The 23,060-nt window shown below is 46.9% G+C and overlaps 1 protein-coding gene across 1 annotated transcript in view; it reads left to right on the forward strand.

The window, feature by feature from the left end:
• PLA2G4A (phospholipase A2 group IVA) overlaps positions 1–23,060 on the forward strand; it is a 2,090,704-nt gene that overhangs the window by 1,803,326 nt on the left and 264,318 nt on the right. Inside the window, exon 16 of the mRNA XM_069641387.1 lies at positions 12,272–12,456. Within this exon, the coding sequence (XP_069497488.1) occupies positions 12,272–12,456 (185 nt within the window). The remainder of the gene's footprint in view (positions 1–12,271; positions 12,457–23,060) is intronic.

A 23,060-nucleotide genomic window follows, 5' to 3' on the forward strand; every position in this document is an offset into this window, starting at 1 on the left:
GGGGACAGGCTCTCAGTCAGCTCCAGTCAGCATACAATAACACCTTCACCAGGACCTCTTGTGATGGGGGGCAGACACCAACCTGTTAGTGGGCAGGCCGTTCAGGCACCTGCCCCCAGAGCTCACCATTACCACAGACTCGTTCCTAGAGGGATGGGATGAGGTGAGGCAATTCAATGAAAGCTTTCACCTTATATTCATCAATCCACTCCATGTTCATATGTGCAGCACTCACCCAATCAACCCAAGACATACTCTCCTAATTATGGTCCCTGAGCCTCTTAAGGTACTGGGTAGGTGTCAGGGTTTCCAGTCTGTAGTGGACAATACTTTGTTGGCTGGGTGTTAGTTGCTGCATATCTCGTAGGTGGGTTGTATACTCTTTTCTCTGCAAGGACTTCTGGGCTTGGTAGCTCTTCAACAGAAGAGAATAGACCCTGGCCAATATAGAATAAGATAGGTAGGGGGTGATCATCTGTGGTACTTTCCAATTGTAACCAGACCCACGTGAGGACAGATACAGGGGCGCTCCCAAATCCCTCACCCTGCCTCTGGGGAGAGAATAGCTCTGGCAAACACCCTGGTGTAGGGCTCCTGCCCCATGTTGAGAGTGCTGGGCCCGGTCTACTGACACACTAGTAGCTGAAAAGGGCAGCCACAAAGTATGACTTCCTAAAACAGCCTGTGTAAACACGTTATTTTATTATTAAATGTGATGAATCCTATGGATCCTTCACTGAAACCCTAACTAAAGTATCCTCCCGGGGGCCAGGGAAATGCAACACTTCCTGATCTTGGGGGATATGGGGGGATTTTCCTGCAGGAGAATCACCCAGAAGGGGAAAAGGGTCAAGAGAGTGAGGGATACCTATGGGATGAGCTACAGTATTTAACCTCTTTTCAAGAGGACATTCCATCAGTATGGAATGCCTTGTTGCCATCATAATTCTATTGTTCCACAAGAAGACGATCTGAAGGGGAACTAATTCAGCCATGATCATTGTAGTGGTAAAAGTAACAAGCATACTGCTATAACACAAGAAAGGCATGCAGTTATAAATTCCCCTAGTTCCCAAAAGCCTAATAAGATACAATTGTATAATAATGGAAGTCTTAAGAGCAAAGAACCATAGTCCTCTTCTCAAACCTGTTTTATGACTGGCTCTTGTAATATCCTTTTGTTAACTGTTGTAGAAAGTGGAAATCAATTCGCAATGTTGAAAAAGTTAAGAAAACAAACTCTTCCATTCGAGACTTCAAGTCCCATAACTCCATCAGTACTGGGACGAGGAAGAGGGATATAGAGGAACAAAGATGTAGAGGTAGTCAGCTAATTAACAAGAATGACCTACACCTACGAGAGACTGGGAGGCATAAAAGGCTCCCTGAGGTGCAGGTAGTAGAGAAGAAGCAGAAGCAACAGGAGCAGCAGAAGTAATGTAAGCTGTGTATACTGCGGGAGACTGGAGTAGAGGAGCTGGAAGACGCTAGGACCATTGCAAGTCCGGAGCTGATCTGTGCATCCCTCATCCCAAACCGCAGAGGTCCCGCAGCTGGAAGCGTGGGTAAGAAATGCTTACCCAGGCAGACTACGTCGTGCAGAGCTTTTGCAGCAGGAAGCAGCCTAGTGTGAGCAGTCGAGAGGTCTCAGGTGGCAGGGTTGCACCAGAGACTCTCGAGTCAGAGCGACTCCAAACCAGTGTGGCAGAGGCAACAAAGCGGAGCAGGTGCGCCTAGTCTGGAGAAGCCGCAGTTTCAGCAGTTCGGTGAACACGGAGAGGAGCACCTGGAAGCGACTTACTTGGTGAGTCTTACCCACGCCAGTGACTGTGGGGTGCTCCAGGGCAGGCCGCATGTGAGGCGCAGGCGGGATCACTCATGAGCAAGTGAAAAGCAGAATAAGCACTGTTACGCATGCCAAACTGTTAACGTAAAGCTAATAAGCATCACCAATACCAAACTTTTACAAAACGTACAAAGGCAAGCTAATCCTACAAATACCGAACCATTGCAGACTTGCAAAGTGGCTAATAGTTAACTAAACGAGGTCCAGGAAAGAAAGTGGGAGTTTGAGCAAATGCCAACAACCTGGTGAGGAGGTTGTCTTAGAAACCCAGGCATACAACCAATACCCAAGCTGAGAGACCCCGAAAAACTGGCAATATCAATCCAATAAAGGTTGCCAAAACCAAGAGGGTAATGGTGAGAAGCCCCATGGTTGTAAAGGTTGCCACTGAGGTTCGGGGATACCCATCATTGTGGTTGAAGTAGATTCACATTGCTACAGCCAAAATGGAAGCAGGAAAAGATTTGATCCTGAACATTATTTTCGTTAGTGATGTATAAGGGGAAGAAAGTTGGCAAGCAAGCTCTCCTTCTGGAGGTGGTTATCCAGAAGGAGATGAGCATAGTTTGTGGAGAGGTCCTGATAAGGATCAATGTGATGTCCTATTCCCTGAAAGCTGTTAATATGTTTATGCTAGGTCATTGAAGTTATTGCTCTACTTTGAAAGTACCATTGAAGCACTTATCTGTTTATCTGCCCGAATTAGACAGGCAGATGAGCAGTTCCTTAGGGCAAGAGGTAATGGTCCAGAATAGACCTGGTGAAAGGTTACGCCAAGTAGCAGAAGGTGACAGTGCTGAAGAGTGGTACTAAGGGAAAGCAACATATTAATTTGTGAAACTTGGGAAAGAACTGTGAAAGCTGATTAAGGAAAAGTTACAATTCTTCTTGTAGTCATTCTTGAAGCAGACCATTCTGACCAAACCATTTGTTTTTGCCAAAGGTGTTGAGGAGTTCTCATTCCAGGAGGTGTGAGAGCTTTGACAAGTTACTTCATTGAAACAACAAACTTTGTGTTGAAGTTGTATTTCCTTGGGGTTTCCTTTAAACTGTTAAGAAAACCATTGTTTGGCTCTAGGGAAGGGGAGTTTGCCCAGTTCATGACAAGAAACATTGAGTGTGAACCAGGTTATGTGTTGTATACATTTGTTGAATTGAGTTGGCATATTATACCTCTTTGTTTTGATTGATTGATTTGTTTATTTATAGAGCGCCTTACGCCAAGGCACTGTACAATGGAACAACTAATACAGAGAACAACAACAAACATTGGGAGCAAAAATTACATCATGAATTATTCAACCACAAAACAGTGCAAAGAGCAATTAACTGAGGGGGGAGGGGAAGTGGAGTGGGGTTAGGATTGGTGAGGGGGGGTCATGAGAAGGATAGAACGAGTGAAAATGGAAGGGAGAGAGAGTGAAATAGGACTGGGGAGAGAGGAGTTAGAAGAGGGAAAGAAGGGGGGAAGAAGAGGACGGGGGGCCTTCAAGGTGGAGAATGGAGGAGTCGTGGAAGAGCGGATTGAGAGGGGGAGTGAGTTCCAGTGAAGAGGAGCAAGGAGTTGGAAGGAGCGGAACCGAGAGGAAGCACAGGGGGAGGGGGGTACAGTGAGGAGGAAATGGTCAGCAGAACGAAGGCAGCGAGAGGGGGAGTAAAAGGGAAGAGAGATAAGGAGGAGCAAGACCATGAAGGGATTTGAAAACAAGGCAGAGAAAGCAACATTTTAGTTGTAAGTGGAAAGGTAGCCAGCGAAGGTGAGAGAGCAAGGAAGAGATGGAGTCTCGGGAGGTAAGGAGACAAAGGGTACGAACAGCGGAGTGGTTAATGGATTTAAGGGGGGCAATATGAGATGCAGGAAGTCCAAAGATTGAGGAGCAGTAGAAGAGTCGGGAAAAGATGAGAGAGGAGATAAGGAGTTTGGTTGCGTGGAATGTGAGGGAGGGAGGGACGGACGGATTTTGCGAATATTGTAGAGGTGGTATCGGCAGGAGCGGGAGGTAAGTGAAATGTGTTGTGAAAAGGTGAGAGGAGTCAAATAGAATGCCTAGATTACGAGCATGGGAGGAGATAGGGAGGTTGGAGGGAGGAAAGTTGATGAAAGGGGGAGGAGAGGGAGGAGGAACTGTGTTAGAAGGGAAGAAAAGGACTTCAGTTTTATCAGTATTAAGAGAGAGGAAGCGGGAGGACATCCAGTTCTTGATGGCTGTGAGACAAGAGGAGAGTTTAAGATGGAGGTCAGGTGTGAAGGAGGAGAAAGAGAGAAAGATTTGAGTATCATCGGCATAGAAGTGATGGGATATATCAAAGGAGGAGATAACAGGGGCAATGAGGGAGGTGTAAAGAGAGAAGAGGAAAGGACCAGGTACAGAGCCTTCAGGAACACCGTATATGAGAGGGAAGGAAGGAGAGGTCTGGCCCCGCCAGGAGACGGCAAAGGAACGAGAAGAGAGGTAAGAAGATAACCATTTCAGAACAGGGCCTTTGAATCCGAAGGAGGCGAGAGTGTGTAGCAGGAGTGGGTGATCGACAGTGTCAAAAGCTGCAGAGAGATCAAGGAGAATAAAGATGGAAGATTGCTTGGCATGCCAAGCAGAGAGGAGAGAATTGAGGTGAGAGCAGTTTCAGTGGAGTGTTTGGGTCGGAAGCCAGATTGGTAGGGAGGAAAGAGAGTGGAAGAAGAGACGAAGGAAGAGAGTTGAGAGTAGGTGAGACGCTCAAGGAGTTTAGAAAGGAAACGTAGAAGGGAGATAGGTCTGTAGTTAGTGGTGAGGAGTGGATCAGCAGAGGGTTTCTTTAGGATAGGAATAATCGTTGCATGTTTGAAAGCTGAGGGAAAGGTAGATGAAGAGAGGCAGGCGTTGAAGAAAGTGGTAAGGTAAAGGATAAGAAGAGGGTAGATCTTGGGGATGAGAACAGAGGGGAGAGGCGCAGAGGGGCCGGATGTGGGGTGGGCTTTGGCAAGAACGGAGGAGACATCCGAAGTAGAAACAGATGAGAAGACAGACATAGTGGAAGAGGGAGGAGAGGGCGGAGGAGAAGATGGACTTAGAGGGGGGGAGTACATTTTTTGGCGGAGTGAGATGATTTTGGAGGAAAAGAAGTTAGCCTAGTCAGAGGGAGAAAGCGTGGAGTTGGATGAGGGATCGGGAGTAGGAGGAGAGAGAAGGCGGGTAAGAGTTTGAAAAATCCGACGAGGATGAGATGCTTGAGACTGGAGAAGCTTAGAGTAGTAAGAGGACTTGGTGGTTGCATGACAAGACTTGTAAAGTGCGTGGTAAGAGAAGTAAGAGGTTTTATTAGAAAGCGAGGGAGTTTTGAGCCAGAGTCTCTAATCGCCTGAGAAGGCGTCCCATAGAGCGGAGATGGGAGGTAAGCCAGGGTTGAGAAGGTTTCCGAGTAGGGCCTAAGAGAGAAGGGGGGTAAAGTTGGTCAAGGGCAATGGAGTTAGAAGATGAAAGGGAAGAGAGAGCATCGTCAGCAGAGAGTAATGCAAAGTCTTGGTGAGATGGGAGAGCAGAACAGCAAGTGTCAAAGAAGAGGGTAGCGTCAAAGTCCCGGAGGTCACGACGTGAGTAGATTGGGGAGAGGGATTAGTATTAGTAGGTGGTGAGAGAGGGGACAGGGAGAAAGAGAGTAGGGCAAGGTCAGAGAGATAAACAGGGAGAGAAGAGACAGGGGAGGAGGGGTAGGAGGAGTTAAAGATGAGGTCAAGAGTGGAACCAGAAGAGTGAGTAGAGGGTGAAGGAAGGAGGAAGAGGAGGTAGGAATCAAGGATGGAGAGGAGAGGAGAAGATTGTTGGGGAGAAGGCAGATAGATATTAAAATCGCCAAGTACCACTAGAGGAGAGGTAGGAGGAGAAATAAGTGAGAGGAGGTGATGCAGATCTTCAAGGAAGGAAGAGAGAGGACCAAGGGGTCGATAGATGACCAGGAAGGAAATAGGGTGGGGAGAAGAGAGGGACTTGTAGAGGAATTCAAAAGTAGGGAAAGAGGGGAGAGTTGGAGATGAAGAGGAGGAAATTAATTTAGGGTGGAACAGGAGACCAACGCCGCCACCACGACCAGAGGTATGAGGGGTATGGATGAAAGAGGAAGACGAGGCCATTAAGGAAGCAGGGACAGAGGTGTTATGAGGTGGAATCCATGTTTCAGTTAGGCAGAGGAAATGAAGGTTGAGGCGAAAGAATAGATCAAGGGTAGCTGCGGTTCTGTTGCAGATGGATCTGGCGTTCCAGAGAGCATTGTTTGAGGGCAGAGTGGTTGGCTGCGGAGGGGGGGTAGAGAAGGTTAGGGCGGTGAGAGAAAGGAGGAGGATGGCTAGGGGAGTGGGGGGGGACAACAGTGGAGAGGACTAGGCATCAGGAGGAACGAGTAGAATAGGAGGGAGAGGAGGAGATGGTAGGGAGGGGAGAGGGGGGAGAGTGAGGTGCGAAGGAGATATGGAGGATCGCATACCAAGGACTTGGGTACGGACAGGTAGGTAGGAGCAGTAATAGTAGGAATGGGAATGTAGAGGGTAGAGACCAGCGTGTTTGTTATATAAAGGGGGGATGTAGAGGGCAATGTGGAATCAGGAGTGAGGAGAATTGGCAGGAAGAAACAATTGGAGGAGACCAGGTGAGGATGGCGTTGACGGTGGATTCAAGTCAGAGGTGAGAGGGAGCCAGAGGGAACCAAGAGTCAGAGGGTGCAGGATCTCGAGACTGTGGATGGGGGGGGGGTCCAGTGGTGCTTGCGACAGGACAAAGTAGGTACTCAAAGTTATCACCACACCGCTGAAGGTGGTGACAGGGTAGAGTTAAGAAAGCGACCACAGTACAGGGCTGTAAGAACACTCAATGACAAAGTGGGCTAAGGAGGTGGGAGAAGAAGCACACAAATCAGTCAGAGCTGGGTGAGCCAAGAACCGTGGGAGTAGAGTTGGAGCAGAGCCAGTGGAGCAGTAGAATGATCAGGTGCCAGAGGCAATTAGTGGACTCGGGAGGTCCTGAAGATGAATCCAGGTGTGGTTGCAGACTCGCCAGGGCTCCGCGTGGTGGAGAAGGGGGGCGCTGAGTGGGGCGCCGCAGAGGGGATACTCAGTGCCGCCCCGTTTCGACTCTACTGGGAAGGTGGAGGATCCAGGGAGTCCCGAGAGCTGGACATAGGCACAGTCACAGGTTCGACCAGACAAGTGAGGAGAAGGATGGGCCGAAGAGGAAGCAGGCAGGACGCCACCCGGACACCAGGAGGGTGAGACGAAAGGAGGCTCCGGGAGGGCCCAATGCTGGGACCACAAGCGGTCACAGGCACACCAGGAGAGGGGAGTGCGCTGGAGCTGCAGAGCACACCAGGATCCTGTGGGGTGAAGGGGAGGGCCGGTGTGCGAGCGGACTGCGCCAGAGCTGTAGAGGGGCAAACAGAACCAGCACAGTGGATAGTCGCCGGCTCAACTGGTTCCCGCGTAGTGCTGAGGTGCTCAGGGGGACAAGTGTAGCGCAGAGGCCCCAGGAAGCAGCGTAGTGCAGACGGCGCTCCGGGGCTGAGTGAAGTGCAGAGGCCCCAGGAAGTAGCAAAGCAAGTCCGTCGGGATCGTACACAGGAGGAGGAGGCCCCAAGCCCTGTGGAATGAAGAAGGGGCTCGGAGAGCTGAGTGGAGGCAGCTGTGCGGAGGAAGCCGCAGGAAGCAGCGGAGCGAGTCCGCCAAGATTGCACGCAGGAGGCGGCGGCTCCGGGCCCTGTGGAATGAAGAGGGGGCTCGGAGAGCAGTATGGAGGCAGCTGTGTGGAGGAAGCCCCAGGAAGCAGTGAAGCAAGTCCGTCGGGATCGTATGCAGGAGTAGGAGGCTCCGAGCCCTACGGAATGAAGAAGGGGCTCGGAGAGCTGTGTGGAGACAGCTGTGTAGAGGAGGCCCCAGGAAGCGAAGGAAGGAGGAGGGGGCTCCGAGGGCCGTGAGGAGCCGGGCGGTCCAGAGACTCCAAAGAAGGACTGAAGCTGGCTCCGTGAACAGCGGCAGCTGCACCCGCTTTCGTGCCCCCAGCCAAGGACAAGGGGCTCCGGCGCCTGTCCTGTGTAGGATCCGCTGCCGTCGACCGCACAAATGAAGGAGGGGGGTAACCGCCGCCCTGGATGTCTGGAAGGCGGAAGGACCGATGACAGAGCGGGAGGAAGGCCGCTCCGAGGCTCGATCCTGAAGCCACTCCAGGCGGGTCCGATCTTCGCCGAAAAAGCAGACAGTGGAGCTTAAGTAGGTAAGTAACAGGAACGGAAAATGATATTGGTAGAAATTCCAGTTTAAACTGCCTTAATTTACGGATGATTCAGCCCGATTAAGGAGACGCAGACTCAGGCAGCCATGCTCATGCGCCCCCTGGTGGTGATTGTTGTATAAGTGTGAAGGTTATAGATCCCTTGGTTAGAGTGTTTGTTCCCTTTTAGTTCAACTGTAGACCGGGAAATCCATGTTAGGTTAGGGATAGTGAGGTGTTTAACCTGTTTTATTTAATAAAATGACAGAAGTTAAAAACAGTTTACAAAGTTGCCCGCCTCACATTTCTGACCCCTCACATAAAGCGGGGTGAAAATGTGAAGTTGTATACTTCTAGGCAGCCATAAGTCACTCGCCTTCTCAATTCTACACATACATACAGCACACCATTTCTTACCCGCCAGGAATCAATTATCGATGCCAATGGATAGTGCAAATGCTGCACCCTGATTAAGCATATTTAATTGTATGCCAATGTTTATACTTATAGATTTCATCATACTTTATACAAATGATATGCATTACACCTTTAAAAATAGCCAATAATAGTCATAACTTACCCTAGGTCTCATTATACAATACAAGTGTTACATTTAGTTTTCTTTTTCGATTGTAATTCAATATAATTCAATATCTTTATATGGTTTAATACCACTGTAATGTCAGAACAATTAATTATTCACCACCAAATATCTTCCATGGCACATAAATCATACATATTTTTTCAAAAGTCCAATGCACATAATCAAGCATTGGGTAGTAAAATAATAAATGCTTCACAATTTCACAAAAACAATCTCACAAGAGAATCTTCAAATGATGGCTGACCAAGGAAGGCCACTCCAGACAAGCGTTAACTCTAGTGTCAACCGTATATTTAATCATAAGCACAACACATGTAGTTCCTTCATATCCTAGGACGAGGAAAACCATGATTGCTGCTCTTGCACTCAATTCTGGCACTTATCTCAGAAATTCTACTTCTCTTGTCCGAGTGTGCAGTTTGCTGACATTTATTCATTTATCTTCTAATCCCCCTGCCTAATTGTTTTCTTTATGCGTTTCATCCTCACCTTCTTTACTCTGCATTTCAAATCCCGACTGCTTGTTCTGAAGGCACAATGTTGGCTGACTGCAGTGTTTGTAATACTTAATAATATACAAAAGGGATTTTTCACTGATTTGCATAGGGCTTGGTCAGTTCTTTTAGGTATGGTCAAACGTAGTGTGGACTGTGTCGGCAAGAGAGTATAATTGCTAACACCAAAAGTAGATTACTAGTGTTAACTTGGTATGTTTCCTGATGCGCTATACTTCACAGGTCATATGACACCCAGGTCTCTATCCAAACTTCTGTTCTTTAGGTTGAGCGTATTCAAATTTCTTCAGTTCCCATGATCTACTGTATCTTGTATTTGGAGATCTCCCTTCAATACTAAAAACGGTTCTTTAGTGTATGTCCATCTTCAGTGAAGTGATGCTCTTCCAGTGTTTGTTTTATTGTTCGAGATGGCATGTCTGTCTAGGGACATTCTGCCGCACAGTTCCTACCAGATTTCACCTACATCCTTTACAAGCCGGCATTTCTTGTATTGGATGAAGTACACCATGTTGGATGATTTTCAGTTGCAAGTCCCTTGAATCTGTATTGTTTCATTCTGTGGGGTTGTTATGGCAGACTCAATGCAAATGTGTTAGCAGGTTTTGAATCGCACATTATTCCATGGGTACGTTCCAGGTCTCATTTGTTCTTTATCCATTGGAAACGTGCCTCTGGACTGAGACTGTTAGTTTGGTTGCATACAAGAATCACAAACAGCCCTCGAATGCGATCAACCCCAAAGTTTCATAGTTTACAATATTTATTTTTCTGTGGGCTTTTGCTAAATTCTTTTGTTTCTTAACTCATTTTTATAAAACATTCCTTTTTTTAGACAAAATCTCAACAATTCATGCCGTTGTTTTGACTCTGAACTGGAAATACCTACACAACGCATGGAAATTGAACCCCATGCCATTTTGGAGAATTTGGTGTCTCACCTTTTCTCCATAAGCAATAGTCTCCAACATCGAACTTGCATAAACTAAAGACATAAAGCTGCATCAAAAGTAAAGGCATACAGATGTTTAAACAAAATCCTTGACATTCGACATGTTGACTTTTTTCCATTTATACAAAGTAATTGCCTTGCTGGCCTTTATCCTGTGTTCTTAAATTTTGCCAGAAAGGGCCACATCTCGGAGATAACAACGAGGGCATTGCAGAGATCTATCCACCAACCTTTGGGGCATTTACTTCCCATGTGTTCATTTAATTTTAAGTAAGGATCCCGGTTTTATGGTATTTGTTTTTGCACCATTTCCGTCTGTATTTATCCATATTTATTTTCAGTATTTATCCATATTTATTTGTTATGTAGAAAAATAAGTTGTAACTAGTATTTTTCCACATGTATTTACATGAAGAAAACACATTACCACTTGGATGCCTGTAATGGGAAACTCCTAGAGCTGAGTTCTTGCACAACAAGTGAAGCGCTGCTTATGTGCAGCCATTTAAACAACTTAAAAAAGAAGTACATTCCCCTTTCAACCTTTTTGCTGTTACTTTGCACAGCCGCTGACCTACCATGCATGTTTGACAAATTAAAGATCCAATCAAGTGACATGCATTTGCTTTTTTAATACATTTTTTGCAAATAAATACTGAAAGGAATACGTTTTTTCCGTCAGTATTTATTTGTAAAAAATCAGCATAAATGTGAAACTGGGACCCTTCATTTTAACGAATTACTAGACTGCAACATTTATTTACGTCCGCTCAGCCCAGTATGCTAGGATCACTCGTTGACCATTTTCCACATTTTATTAGGGTAACTTATCTAGATCTGCTTTTCAATAGTAAATCAATTGATTTCCTTGCATGCGAGAGAAATAGAATCACACTTACATGTGTATAGATAGTGTGTATTGCGCAGCGGTGCCTATGTCTAGGAAAAATGACATACAATATTAAATAATGAGTTGATGTATGGTTTCCACATTAATATTGCTGTAACTATAGTTATTGTAGTTACTGCTCTAGTTATTTTAATTCTTCTCACAATGACAATAATAGTGTCTTGTCCTTACAATGACAATAATAGTGTGTTTGTCATGATTTATATGTAGATTTTTGGGTTTTAATCTACTTCACTTTGCCTTTAAGATGGCAAAAACTTTTTCATAAAAATGCATTTTCGGTGCTCTGGGATAATGGTTGTTTAAACTCTCGCACACAGAAGTTGAGATCCAGTCATTGTTCAGTGGTGGCCAGCTACTGAAGTAGATTAAGGACAACTGGGTTTATATTTAGTGGGGTATTGGCCAGTGACAAGCCTTCTTCTAGAGTGCACATATAGCACATTACTAAAAAACTGTGTTCTGCGGAAGTAGGCGTTGTCCGAATTGCAACAGCTTGCTTGATTCAGGAGGAATTAGATGGGACCCCTGCTTTTTTTTAGGTCAGTTTGCGCTTTTTCAGGACCAAGAAAGTGTAATTTCTCAATAATCAGAGGATTTAAAAATGTAATTGTGGAAAGGGCATTGGTGTAATTGACATGATTAGCAAATACTATGTCCAGGACATTCATTCATCCTTTTAGCAGGTTAGAGAAAGTGAAGATCATTGTTAACCTTACAGCAGTGGTCTTCAAACTGGGGAGCTTCACCTCCCCCCCCCCCCCCCCCCAGGGGGACCCGAAGTATGTCCGGCATGGGGCGGGCTCTTCCAAAAAGGGATTAAGAGGACTGTTTTTACTATAGAATATAAGCATATTTTGTACTGCTTACATTTCCTGTTAAAAGCAAATCTTAATCCTTTTTTAAAGAGCCTGGGGCTCCCATGGACATCATTGGGGCCATTTAGGAAGTCAACTCTCCTAGGTGTGTGGGGGAGTCGGAATCAATATTTTTACTCAAGGGGCAGGAGAGGTCCGGTATGAAAAGGTTTAAATACCACAGCCTTGCAGTAATTGATTAGCAGCGCTAGCAAAAAATTGCCATTGGCTATATGGTTATCATCCATTGTAAATGAAAGGGGATTTGATTTCTTTTTTTTAATAATGTCTTTTCTTTTGTTAGACTTTTTCCTCTCATGACTGCAGAAAAAGTGAAATTGTATCCCATTCTTTCAGATCCTGATGAGTTTGAGAGGATATACGAGCCACTGGATGTTAAGAGCAAAAAGATCCATATTGTTGACAGTGGTCTGACGTTCAACTTGCCTTACCCTCTGATCCTCCGACCGCAGCGAGGGGTTGATCTCATAATTTCCTTTGATTTTTCTGCCAGGCCAAGTGACTCCAGCCCACCGTTCAAGGTAAATGAAGGAAAGTACGCCTGATTCTCAACTGTTGACATTACTGTTAAAAGTTGCTGGCTGTTATTCGGTAGTGTTTCCCTTTGTCCTTGCAAGTTCTCGCTTCTTGCCAAGTGTTTGACTGAAGCTTGACTCACCCCATCAACAGTGTGAACCATATGTACATGAAGGTTTAGCATGTCTCGGACAACAACTCAACATGAGGCAGTGCACCAGTAACAAAATGTTAACTTAAAAAAAGAGCGCAGACAAAAGGGTCAAAGCAGTGTATTAAGCAGCATGGAACTGCTGGCTGTTTGCCCACTGTCATGAACAGTGTAGGCTGCACTGCTGGTAAATGCACTTTTTGTAACACTCCACAATCGGTCTTCAGTTCACTGCTGAATGTTTGAGCTGTGCCTGCTGCAGCTCAATAAAGCCTGATATTAATCAAGTTGGATCCATGACAGGTAGGCTTTCTACTCCCATCATTGCAAGATGGCTAGTGCACGTTATATGGATTTGGTTCTGAATCATATCTTTTCTTTCAGGTTCCAGAAAGCATAGCAGTTTACCTGTTTTTATTATTATTCTGCCGCTATTCCAAACAGGCTTTAGTTTAATACCATCAACTGTGATTCCAAATAATTCATACTCTGAATGTAGAGGTGCTTGTAAACATTGTTTTTCTTGAAAACCATAGTTCTTTTTTCCCCCGCTTGCATGAGTAATCCTAAACATCCAGAATAGATGGGCTCGATATCTTACTTGCTACCTCTAGTAGCTAGCATGGTTTGCTCTAAGCAAACTTGGATGTACAAACGCTGCATTCACACATCTAGCATATGTAACCACTTCCATTATGAGTCAACTATCCAACTTAACTATTCAGTGAATCGTTGGAGTGGCCAGGGATAGTTAAACATGCCAAATGTGAACAAGGGGGCACATTTATGTGTGAGTTGCAAGTGTGGTCACAAACAGACAAAGGTCCTTTTATTCTGTAGATGGGGTGATTCACAGTAGTGAACATGTTTCCACATATGGATTTGTGTGGGAAAATTCACCCCGGCTGCAGGGCTTGCAGTCAAGGAGCGTGTCATAGGAGGTTCTGCTGCATCCCCACATGCATCCCTGATTGACAGTTAAATGTTTGGGGATTTGGCACTCCCTGCACCAGTTTCCCCATTCCTCATATAGCCTGTCACAAACTGGTATCACAGATAGTCCCAAGAACACACCAACTCTTGAAAGACGCATGTAGGTTTTTTTATTTTCCGAATAGTAAAGAGGCTTGCAAACGGCTGTGCCCCTCTTTCTTGCCTAGAGAAGGGCTGTCACTCCCTAGCCCAGGTGTCCCTTAACTCCAGATTTGTCACTAGTGATTGGTAAACCCTACCATCGAAAGATCGGTCTACATATTGGTGTCAAATGCCTTCTCTATCTAAAAGTCACTCTGAGAACAATCTGGGTGATCCCTGACCTAAGTTCCCCAACACAGGATAACTGGATTGGTACCTTCCAGACACTCAGGCCTCACTTGGTCCTTTGCTTCCTGCCTTCCCCTGATACTCCTCTCCCTCTCTGTTGCGCTCCCTGGTCACCTACTGTCCTCCCTACTACTCCACACAGTCTTTTTTCTCTCTCCCTCACACTTCCTCTTCAGTTCCCCTGATGTTCCTCTACTACCTACTTCCAACTCAGTCTTGCTCCCTACCAAACTCTCTTCCCTTGTGCACACCTACTTTCCCCCTCTATTCTACTACTACTCTCCCCTCTCGACATCACTACTACTGTTTCCCCCGGTCATCCATTTTTCACTTCAACAGTCAGCTTCTCCTTCACTACCCACTCTATTAGTCTCACTCACTGACCTTGCATGAACACTCAAACCCAAATACCACTTTATCCCACCAACCGCTACCTTACCTGGCACTCTTTATCAGCAATTTCCCTACACGCTCCTCTGCGCCATTCTTACTCCAGCTGGTCTCCTGGTCCTCCTCATTTGCCTTAACCTGAACAACCCATTATTAGAACTGAGCTTCACGGTGTAATTATGATTGAATACCTTCGCAATGGGACATTACCATAGCGCCTATTGGTAAGAAATGAACCAAGCTTGTTCCTTGATAATAGTTTGTGTTGCAGTGGAGCTATGTAGCTAACAAGTGTGGTAGAGATTGCATTATTCTTATTATTGATACAGCCAAAGAGATGTTAGACAAATTGGTGGCTGAATTGGAAGTATTCGAAGATGAAATCAAATAACTAGTCTCCCTGGACATCTATAAAAAAAGATTGGATGAAATCACGAAGGAAATTGATGATTTCAAAGACTATGCCACCCGTGACAGAATACAGAGAATGAAAAAAGATTTAACCAATTTCTCACACGAGAAGGCATTTGCATATACTCGGGATAACTATAAACCAAACTCCAATGGAGACCAAACACAACCTAAAGGTAGACGAGTGAGGTTTGGGAATACATCCTATAGTTCAAATGATGATAATGTGTATGACAATGCTCACAATGAGGATTTTTATGCAAATATGAGAGGAACCAATAGAGTTAAGGGCTTCAATTTCAATAGCAATAGACAGGCTCATCCTAAAGAACCCGTAAATGACGAGGTAGAAGCAGTAATATTGCTCCTTTTTTAGATCAGGGCCAAGAGAGACAAAATTGGGATTTCGAACCGTGCCAGACACGGAGCAGGACAGCCTATTAATCAACTGGTCCTCATACTGGCCTACTTAGGCAGAAAGATCCGTACTAGAGAAAGGATTTAGTTTCGTCCCGCTGGACCCTTATGACAGCTTTAAAACAAGACCAGAATTACAACTGTTCAGGAAAATACACTTGAAACAGTACTTCATGCATAATACTCCCAATTGTGAAGAGAATGTCACAGGACTTCGTAGACTGTCAACGTTTAGTCCTCCCACACCACAGAGACAGTTGTGTTTGAAAAGCAAGTATTAACTGCATTACAGACCCTCGAGAACCTAAACACAAAAGTGGACTTTCCGAACATCACCAAATTAGAGCGAGAAGCTATTCATTCATTAAAGACCAATAATGAAATAGTCTTAATAAAAGCAGATAATGGTGGCGCTATAGTGATCCTGAATAGACCAGGCTGTATTAATAAATGTAACCGCCAAATAAGCGAGGATTCTTTTTAAGAACTAATTACAAAGGCCTAACTAAGAGGTAACAATCCTTGATAAATATTAAAGGATCTAAAGCACTAGAGAGGCAATGGATCTCTAATCAAGAAGCAGAATACTTAATGCCTAAAAATCCTAGCGCTCATAAATTTTATGTGCTCCCTAAAATTCACAAGACACTGTTGAACCTTCCTGGCAGACCGATTGTCTCTGGCACTGGCTCAGTTTTGGAATTGCTTGCCAAATTCGCAGACCACTTTCTGAACCCGTATGTGAAAAAGATGGCATCATATATTCAAGACACAGCTGAGGTTATCAGAATGATAGAAAGGTATCCCATTGATGGAGATGACATACTAATTGGGTTAGATATTTTATCACTGTACACTAAAATTCCCCAGATAGCAACTCTAAAATGATGGAAGAATTATTACTTGACTCAAGACCGATGGGTGGAACACCCAATTTGTTCATATTATGGTGTACAGAAATGTCATTGACTGAGAACTATTTTGTTTTCAATAATTGATTCTACAGACAGATACATGGGACTTCGATGGGGTCATCAGTGACACCGACCCTGGCAATTTGTATGTTGACAGCATGGAACCCAATTTGATTCTGATTGCTACCAACCCCTACATATCAAGTTATGCAAACTGTTCATCAACAACATTTTATTAATATGGTCTGGTGATATCACACCGTTTGAAGCATTTTTCTCTAGGCTAAATTATCAGAATCCGTTTTTTGAAATTCACTAATGCATATAATAAATAATCTATCAACTTCTTGGATTTGACCATTTATGTTGACAAGGAGGAACAAGTGTTAAAAGTAAAACCCTACTATAAATCTACTGACAAAAATGATAAGTTACTCACCGTGGTGACAAACGCACTCTTAGTCCATAGTCCCCTTTCCTCCATACTGCATGGGCGTCTCTCGCGAGGGACGGGAGAAGGAACCTTTTTCCCCTTTATATTTCGAGGCGCGCGGGGGTGTGGCCCTGGGAGCAGGCACTGCCCTGACTCTGCCCTTCGGCGCCACACCTCAGTCCCCATAGACGCGTCGACAATAGATTTAACATTGCCTAATGACACCAGTTTTATTAGGGGGAGGTTGGTGGGACGTATGGAGGAAAGGGGACTATGGACTAAGAATACGTTGGTCACTACGGTGAGTAACTTATAATTACTCTTACGTCCTATCCCCTTGCCTCCATACTGCATGGGCGATTACAACTGAGTGAAGACCCAGGGTGGAGAGGAGACCCTCCCTAAGCAAACAGGTTCCTAAGAACCGCCTGTCCGAAAGCCGCGTCTGCTCTAGAGCTGGCATCCAAACAGTAGTGCTTGCAGAAAGGCAAAGGGGTGGCCCATGTGGCCGCCCTGCTTATGACATGCCGTAGGACATGCAGCTGGAAAGCATTGGGCATTGCCTTGGCTATGACTGCACGGACATGGATGTTGGCCGGCAGTGGCTTGTGCTGTCCCTCGTAGGCTTCTTTGATGGCCAAGACCATCCAACAGGCTATGGAGGCCTTGGAGGCCTGATAGCCCAGACTTGATCCTCCAAAGGTGACAAAAAGAGGGTCCGACTTGTGGAAACCCTTGGTCCTGTCTAGGTAGAATTTCAGGGCACGCCTGGCATCCAGGCAGTGCAGAACTCTCTGTGCCTAGTCTCTTGGCTCAGCAAAAAACGTGGACAACACAACTTCTTAGTTCAGATGGAATGCGGACAGCACATTGGATAAGAATGCTGTGTGCGTCCGTAGGACTACCTTATCCTTGTGAAACATAGTGTATGGCTCTGAGGCAATCAGCGCCTGGATTTCGCTGATTCTGCGAGCTGAGGCCTACTAACAAGGCCATCTTAATGGTGACTAGCCTGATGTCCACGGACGCCATTGGTTCGAATGGTTTGTGTGCCAGGGCACCCAAGACTATGTTGATGTCCCACACAGGTTGTGGCCTCTTAATAGGTGGGTAGAGCCTGGCGAGACCCCTCAAATGTCTTTTGACAATTGGGTTGGAAGAGGAAAGACTCTCCTCCTCCGAGTTTCTGTATGCCCCAATGGCAGCCAGGTAGGTGCAGCAAGTGTCGACCTGCACGCCTGAATGGGCTAGATGTGCCGAAAAGGAGAGCATGTCGTCCAGGAAGCATGTCGGAGGGTCAGAGCCCTTAGAGTCTGCCTAGTGACAGAACCTGGTCCACCTGCTTTTATACTGGACCCTGGTAGATTTGCTCCTGGCGCGCTGTATGATCTTTGAATTAGCCTGAGTGAGGCTGAGAGGTCCTAGTGTGACCTGTTCAGGAGTCACGCTGTGAGAGCTAATTTCAAATAGATTGTGTCCTCCAATGTATTCCACATCTTTTACATGTAATGTCCACAGTTGTGCTACTTTGGGAATTTTTCAGCAGAGGGCGTCCTGTGTCGATGGCGTCGGTCGATGTTCCTCGGAGGCCTCCTTCAAGGGCGACGTCACCGGATGTTATAAATAGGACGCATGGCACCGGTAGCCTCAGTTCTGTTTTATCCGCAAACGTGTTTGCTTAGAGAACTCGGCGCGCCTTGTGTACTCTTTGTGAATGTCTTCTTCGTCTACCCCTCCAACTCCGCGGTCTGGCTTTAAGACTTGCCAGGACTGAGAGTCTAAGATGTCGATTACGGACCTGCACCGCATTTGTTTGTGGTGTCTGGGCAAGAGTCATGACACCGACGACTGTTCGGAATGCCAGTCGCTGACTGCTAGGCCTTGCGGTAGCGTAAGGCGAAGTTACAGGTAGGTTGGGGTACTAAACCCAGGAAGTCCCGAATATCTGTGAAAGGGATGTCCACCGACGATTCGAGGGGTGACTCTCTGCATCGGAAGGAATCCTGGGGATCTCGATCCTGGAGTGAGTCCCGCCACTAGTCCTTGTCTAGGCACTCCCAGAAGCAGCATCACTGGTCTCCTTCCTCATCGGATGATGGCGCCGCGAGGAAAGTGGCTTGTCCCACTAAGTCCTCGATTCCGGAGGAATGGGAGGCCTTCAGGGAGCAGCTGCTGGCGATTTTTTTCAATCCAAGGGCACAGTTCCGTCCACGCCTTCAGAAGAAGCTGGCAGGGAACGGTCTCTGTCCGATGCTCGTGCGCCTTTGGGCCTGGGTCTTCGGCGCGATACTCATCGGGAACAGTCACGGTCCCATTTGGACAAGGTTCAGGTTGATCGCAAGAGACGTGCTATATCCAGGTCTCGGTCTTCGTCCCTGGCGAAACCGCAGAAATCTGGTAAGGGCTCGAGGCAGCGTCAACTATGTCAGCGCCGTGTCCATCGGCGCTGTGTCTGTCGGATACAGACCTCGAAGCTTTGCCTTCACACCAGCCCTCGGGCCGTTGTGGACGCGAAGCCGTCAGCACCTTCGGGGCATTTTGGCCAGAATTTGCGGATAGAGGTCCCTGGTGCTGTCGATCCTCAAAGGAAGTCTTCATCCAAGTCTGTGAAGCCTTTAAGGAATCCAGACCCACTTCTGTCCTTAGGCAGGAGTTCTTCCTTCCTCTGAATATCTATGAATTTGAGCCTGATGTGGCTCCTGTCTTTTCTGGGGACAGTCAGTTGGATGAGTTGCGTCAATCACTACATGATGCCAGTGGCTTGGACACATCTACTGAGTTGGAGTTTGGCAGGCCTGAGCTTGGAGCTCATGCCGAGTCCTCTTTTATAGTAGACTGATGGCTAGGGTTACTGAGTATCTTGGTTGGTCTAGTCCTCCGGATCCATTTGTTCAGAATGACTTGACTGATATTTTGGATCACTGACCCGGTGTTGCCTTTTAATTTGACTTTGCAAAAAAGGGTTGCGGCTGCTTGGCAGACGCCGGAGTCTCTTCCGGCGGTTAACAAGTCATTAACTAAAAAATACCACCCTTGCAGTAGCGACCCCAGCTATCTATCCACTCACCCCACTCCTGAGAGTTTGGTGGTTCAGGCGGTTACGGCCACCTTGAGGCAGATGGCGTACCTTACCATCCCTCCTGAGAGGTACGACAAGCACTTTGATTGTTGAGCATGCAAGGTGTTTAACCCTGCTGGAGAAAGGCGCTATAGAACTAGTGCCTGTAGCGGAGAGGAACAAGGGATAGTAGTCCCCATATTTTTTTATTCCAAAAAAAAGACTGGGGACTGAGACCCATCTTCGACTTGCTTTGGTTGAAAAAGTTCCTCCGGAAGGACAAATTCAAAATGGTTACTCTTTCTCAGGTCCTCCAGGCCCTTCGACTTCAAGATTGGTTGGTGTCTCTGGACCTACAGGATACAAATACTTTCATGTGCCGATTCATCCAAAGCACAAAGTACCGGAGGTTTTGCGGCTGGCAGCTCGCACTTTCAGCTTTGGGTCCTGCCATTCGGATTGACCTATGCCCCGAGGGTCTTCACCAAGCTAAAGGTGGTGTTGGCAGCGTATCTCAGGCGGGGGGGATTCACGTCTACCCCTACCTGGACGACTGGCTGATCCGAACACGTTCTCCCGAGCAAGCTCTGGATCATCTCAGTCTAACCTGCTGCTCCCTCCACAAGCTGGGTTCTCCCTCAATTTGAAGAAGTTGCATCTGACACCTCAACAGCTCCAGTACATCGTGGCTGTGTTGGACACGTCCTTGGGGAAGTGTTCGCCTCCCAAGGTGAGGGTTCATCACATTGTACAGATGGTGGCCAAATTTCAACTCGCCCAAAGTCTTCCGGCTTTCGTATTCTAAAGGTTGCTCGGTCTCATGGCATCCTGCATTTCTCTGGTGCCAGAGGCCAGACTGCGGATGAGATCCTTGCAATGGGTCGTCAAGATGCAGTGTTCCCAATTCTCAGGCAAGATGTCGGATCCCGTTCAGGTTCCACTCTCCGTCTCGCAGGATCTTCTGTGGTGGGACAGCGAAGGGAATCTGATGAAGCGGAGCCATTTTGGCAACCTTGGCTGGAGGTGACGGTGGTGACGGAAGCTTCCCTCTCAGGATGGGAAGCTCATGCCGACGATCTGACCGCCAGCGGTCGTTGGTCTCCGTTGCTGTCCAAACTCCACATCAACCTGTTGGAGCTGTGAGCCATCAGACTGGCCCTGAAGGCTTTTCTGCCATCTGTGCGGGCGAAGTGTGTCCTGATCATGACTGACAACACAGTGGCGATGCATTACCTCAAGAAAAAAGGTGGAGTAGTGTCACTCCCATTGTGCAGAGAGGCAATGCAGCTCTGGTTCTGTACAGTCCAGCAATGAATTTCGCTCTTGGCAGTTCATCTGGCCGGACAGGAGAATACAGCGGCGGACGCTCTGAACAGGCAGAGCACGATCTCTCACGAGTGGGAGCTGGCTCAGGAAGTCCTTCCGGAGATCTTCGCCCTTTGGGGAACCCCACGAGTGGATCTATATGCGACCAGTGCCAACCTAAGTGCGAGAGATTCTGCTCAAGGGAATTTCCTCAGAGAGGAGCCTTAGGGGACGCATTTGTCATGGATTGGTCATTCCCACGTTTCCTCTGGTCCCCGTCATTCCTCAGGTGCTAAGGAGGTTGCAGAGGTTCGGATCCCGCATGATCCTCATTGCTCCGGATTGGGCCAGGAGAGCGTGGTACCCAGACCTTCTAGAGCTGTCCACCTGTCCTCCACGCCATCTTCCCTACCGAGAGGATCGGGTTCTCCATCCAGAGGCTGTTGGGCAGAAACCTGTGCAGTTCCCTTTGGGAACACTGCAAAAGATTTAGGACTACAGGTGTTAGCAGTAAACCCACTTGGTAGCAGTCTGCACCACCCAGATTTACCTGGTAGCTGTGGCTGAGCAGTCAGACTTCCCTCAAGAAGAGTTAGGCAGTATGCAAAGTATACACAATAGGCACTCAGATACAATAGCACAAGCAAACACTTGACCAGAGCTTTGGTATCAAGGTATATAATTATTTATTTAAAAACACACTTATTGAAACACTCCAGCACTATTATTGTAAATCACTCTACACACAGTTACTATTATTATATATACATCCCTTATTCCTTATCAGACAAGTCTTAGTTAACACCACTTATTTCCAGACAGAGGTGAGCGCTTAACTATAGATGGCACTCCAATAAGTTAACGAAAAAGGGAGAGAAAAAGGCAGAATGTAGGAAGATGCACCACTCTAATGGCAGAGCACAAATGCGCCCAAGATCACACAATTACAATAGGCTTTGAAAGTCTTGCTGGGAGTTCAGAAAGGGTTTAGAGAGGCTCAGAAAAGTTTAGCCAGGGTGTCCCAGGCTAACCCAGGTTCGAAAGCCGGGGGCTAAATCTACCCCATACAGTCGGTTGCAAGGGAAGCCAGGCGGAACACGGTACCTTAGGTGGAAAGGATCCTCCAGCGGGGGCAGTTGTTCCTGGCAGCGGGTGCAAGTTGCAGCGTCGTCCAGAAGAAGAGAAGCTCTCGATGTGGAGGAAAGATGAAATCGTTGCACTGCCAGGGAAGAAACCAGCTGCAGAGTTTTCCGGTTAAAGGTACTACCCTTTGATTCGCAGTAGGGGTGAAACGTGGTATCCCGGTTGCCGGGGTGCTTGGCACAGGCAAGGCGGCCACGAGATGCTCCAGGAAGCGAAAAAGGAAGCAGACTGGTTATCCCCACCAGTCGAAGGAAGAAGACTCTCTGGGCTGGAGATCTCCTCTGTCGTTGGGAAAAGTGGTGAGACGGTTCAGCAGGGCTTCACCAGTGGTGTCGTCGTAGCAGGTCGGCTCAGCTTCTCCCTCGTCGGATTCTTGGGTCCTGTGGCGACTTCGAAAGTTCCAGTCCCCAAAGCCCTGCTATTATGCAGAAAACCCCCATTCACTCAGCCTAGCTGTCACTCAAACATGCTAAGTGGTGAGCCGGCCGGCTCACCACTTGGGCCAATCAGGACAGAGTGTGACGTGAGTTGCCTAGGCAACTCAGTCCAGGGTGCCTAAATCCCCCTCCACCTCTCCTAAGTACCCCAGACAGAGTGGCACCACTTTGGAGGGCTTCTGTGGAGAAGGCCGCCAAAAAGTGGAACAAAAGGGCTCAACTTGGGTTGGAGTCACAGAAGCGAACACAAACGCCATTTTAGAACCGAGTTCTGGCAAAAAAATACCAACCGGAGAATTAATATTAAATAAATACACTGGCGGTATGTTCGAGGCTATAGGAATTAAATAATTAAAGTTGGTAGCCTCGAACAATGGGAAATCCCATAGAGACATATTTGCGGTCGAATATAAAAAGTAGTATCCACTGCCACTAGCCAAAACTCGATCAGGGGGGACGGAGACGTGCCCCCTCGACTAACAGACCCCGGGGCAATCGAATTGCCCCGGCCAGTACATCCACAATATGATGGTTTGTACTGGTTCTGTTCAGAATTTGAGACTAGTAAAGTCAATGGTGACTTTACATGCCCTGGGAGACAGTAGTCAGTCCCCGGGTATGGAGTCT

The sequence above is a fragment of the Ambystoma mexicanum genome, chromosome 1q (genome assembly GCF_040938575.1).
Source record: "Ambystoma mexicanum isolate Mex_15411 chromosome 1q, UKY_AmexF1_1, whole genome shotgun sequence".
Lineage (NCBI taxonomy): Eukaryota > Metazoa > Chordata > Amphibia > Caudata > Ambystomatidae > Ambystoma > Ambystoma mexicanum.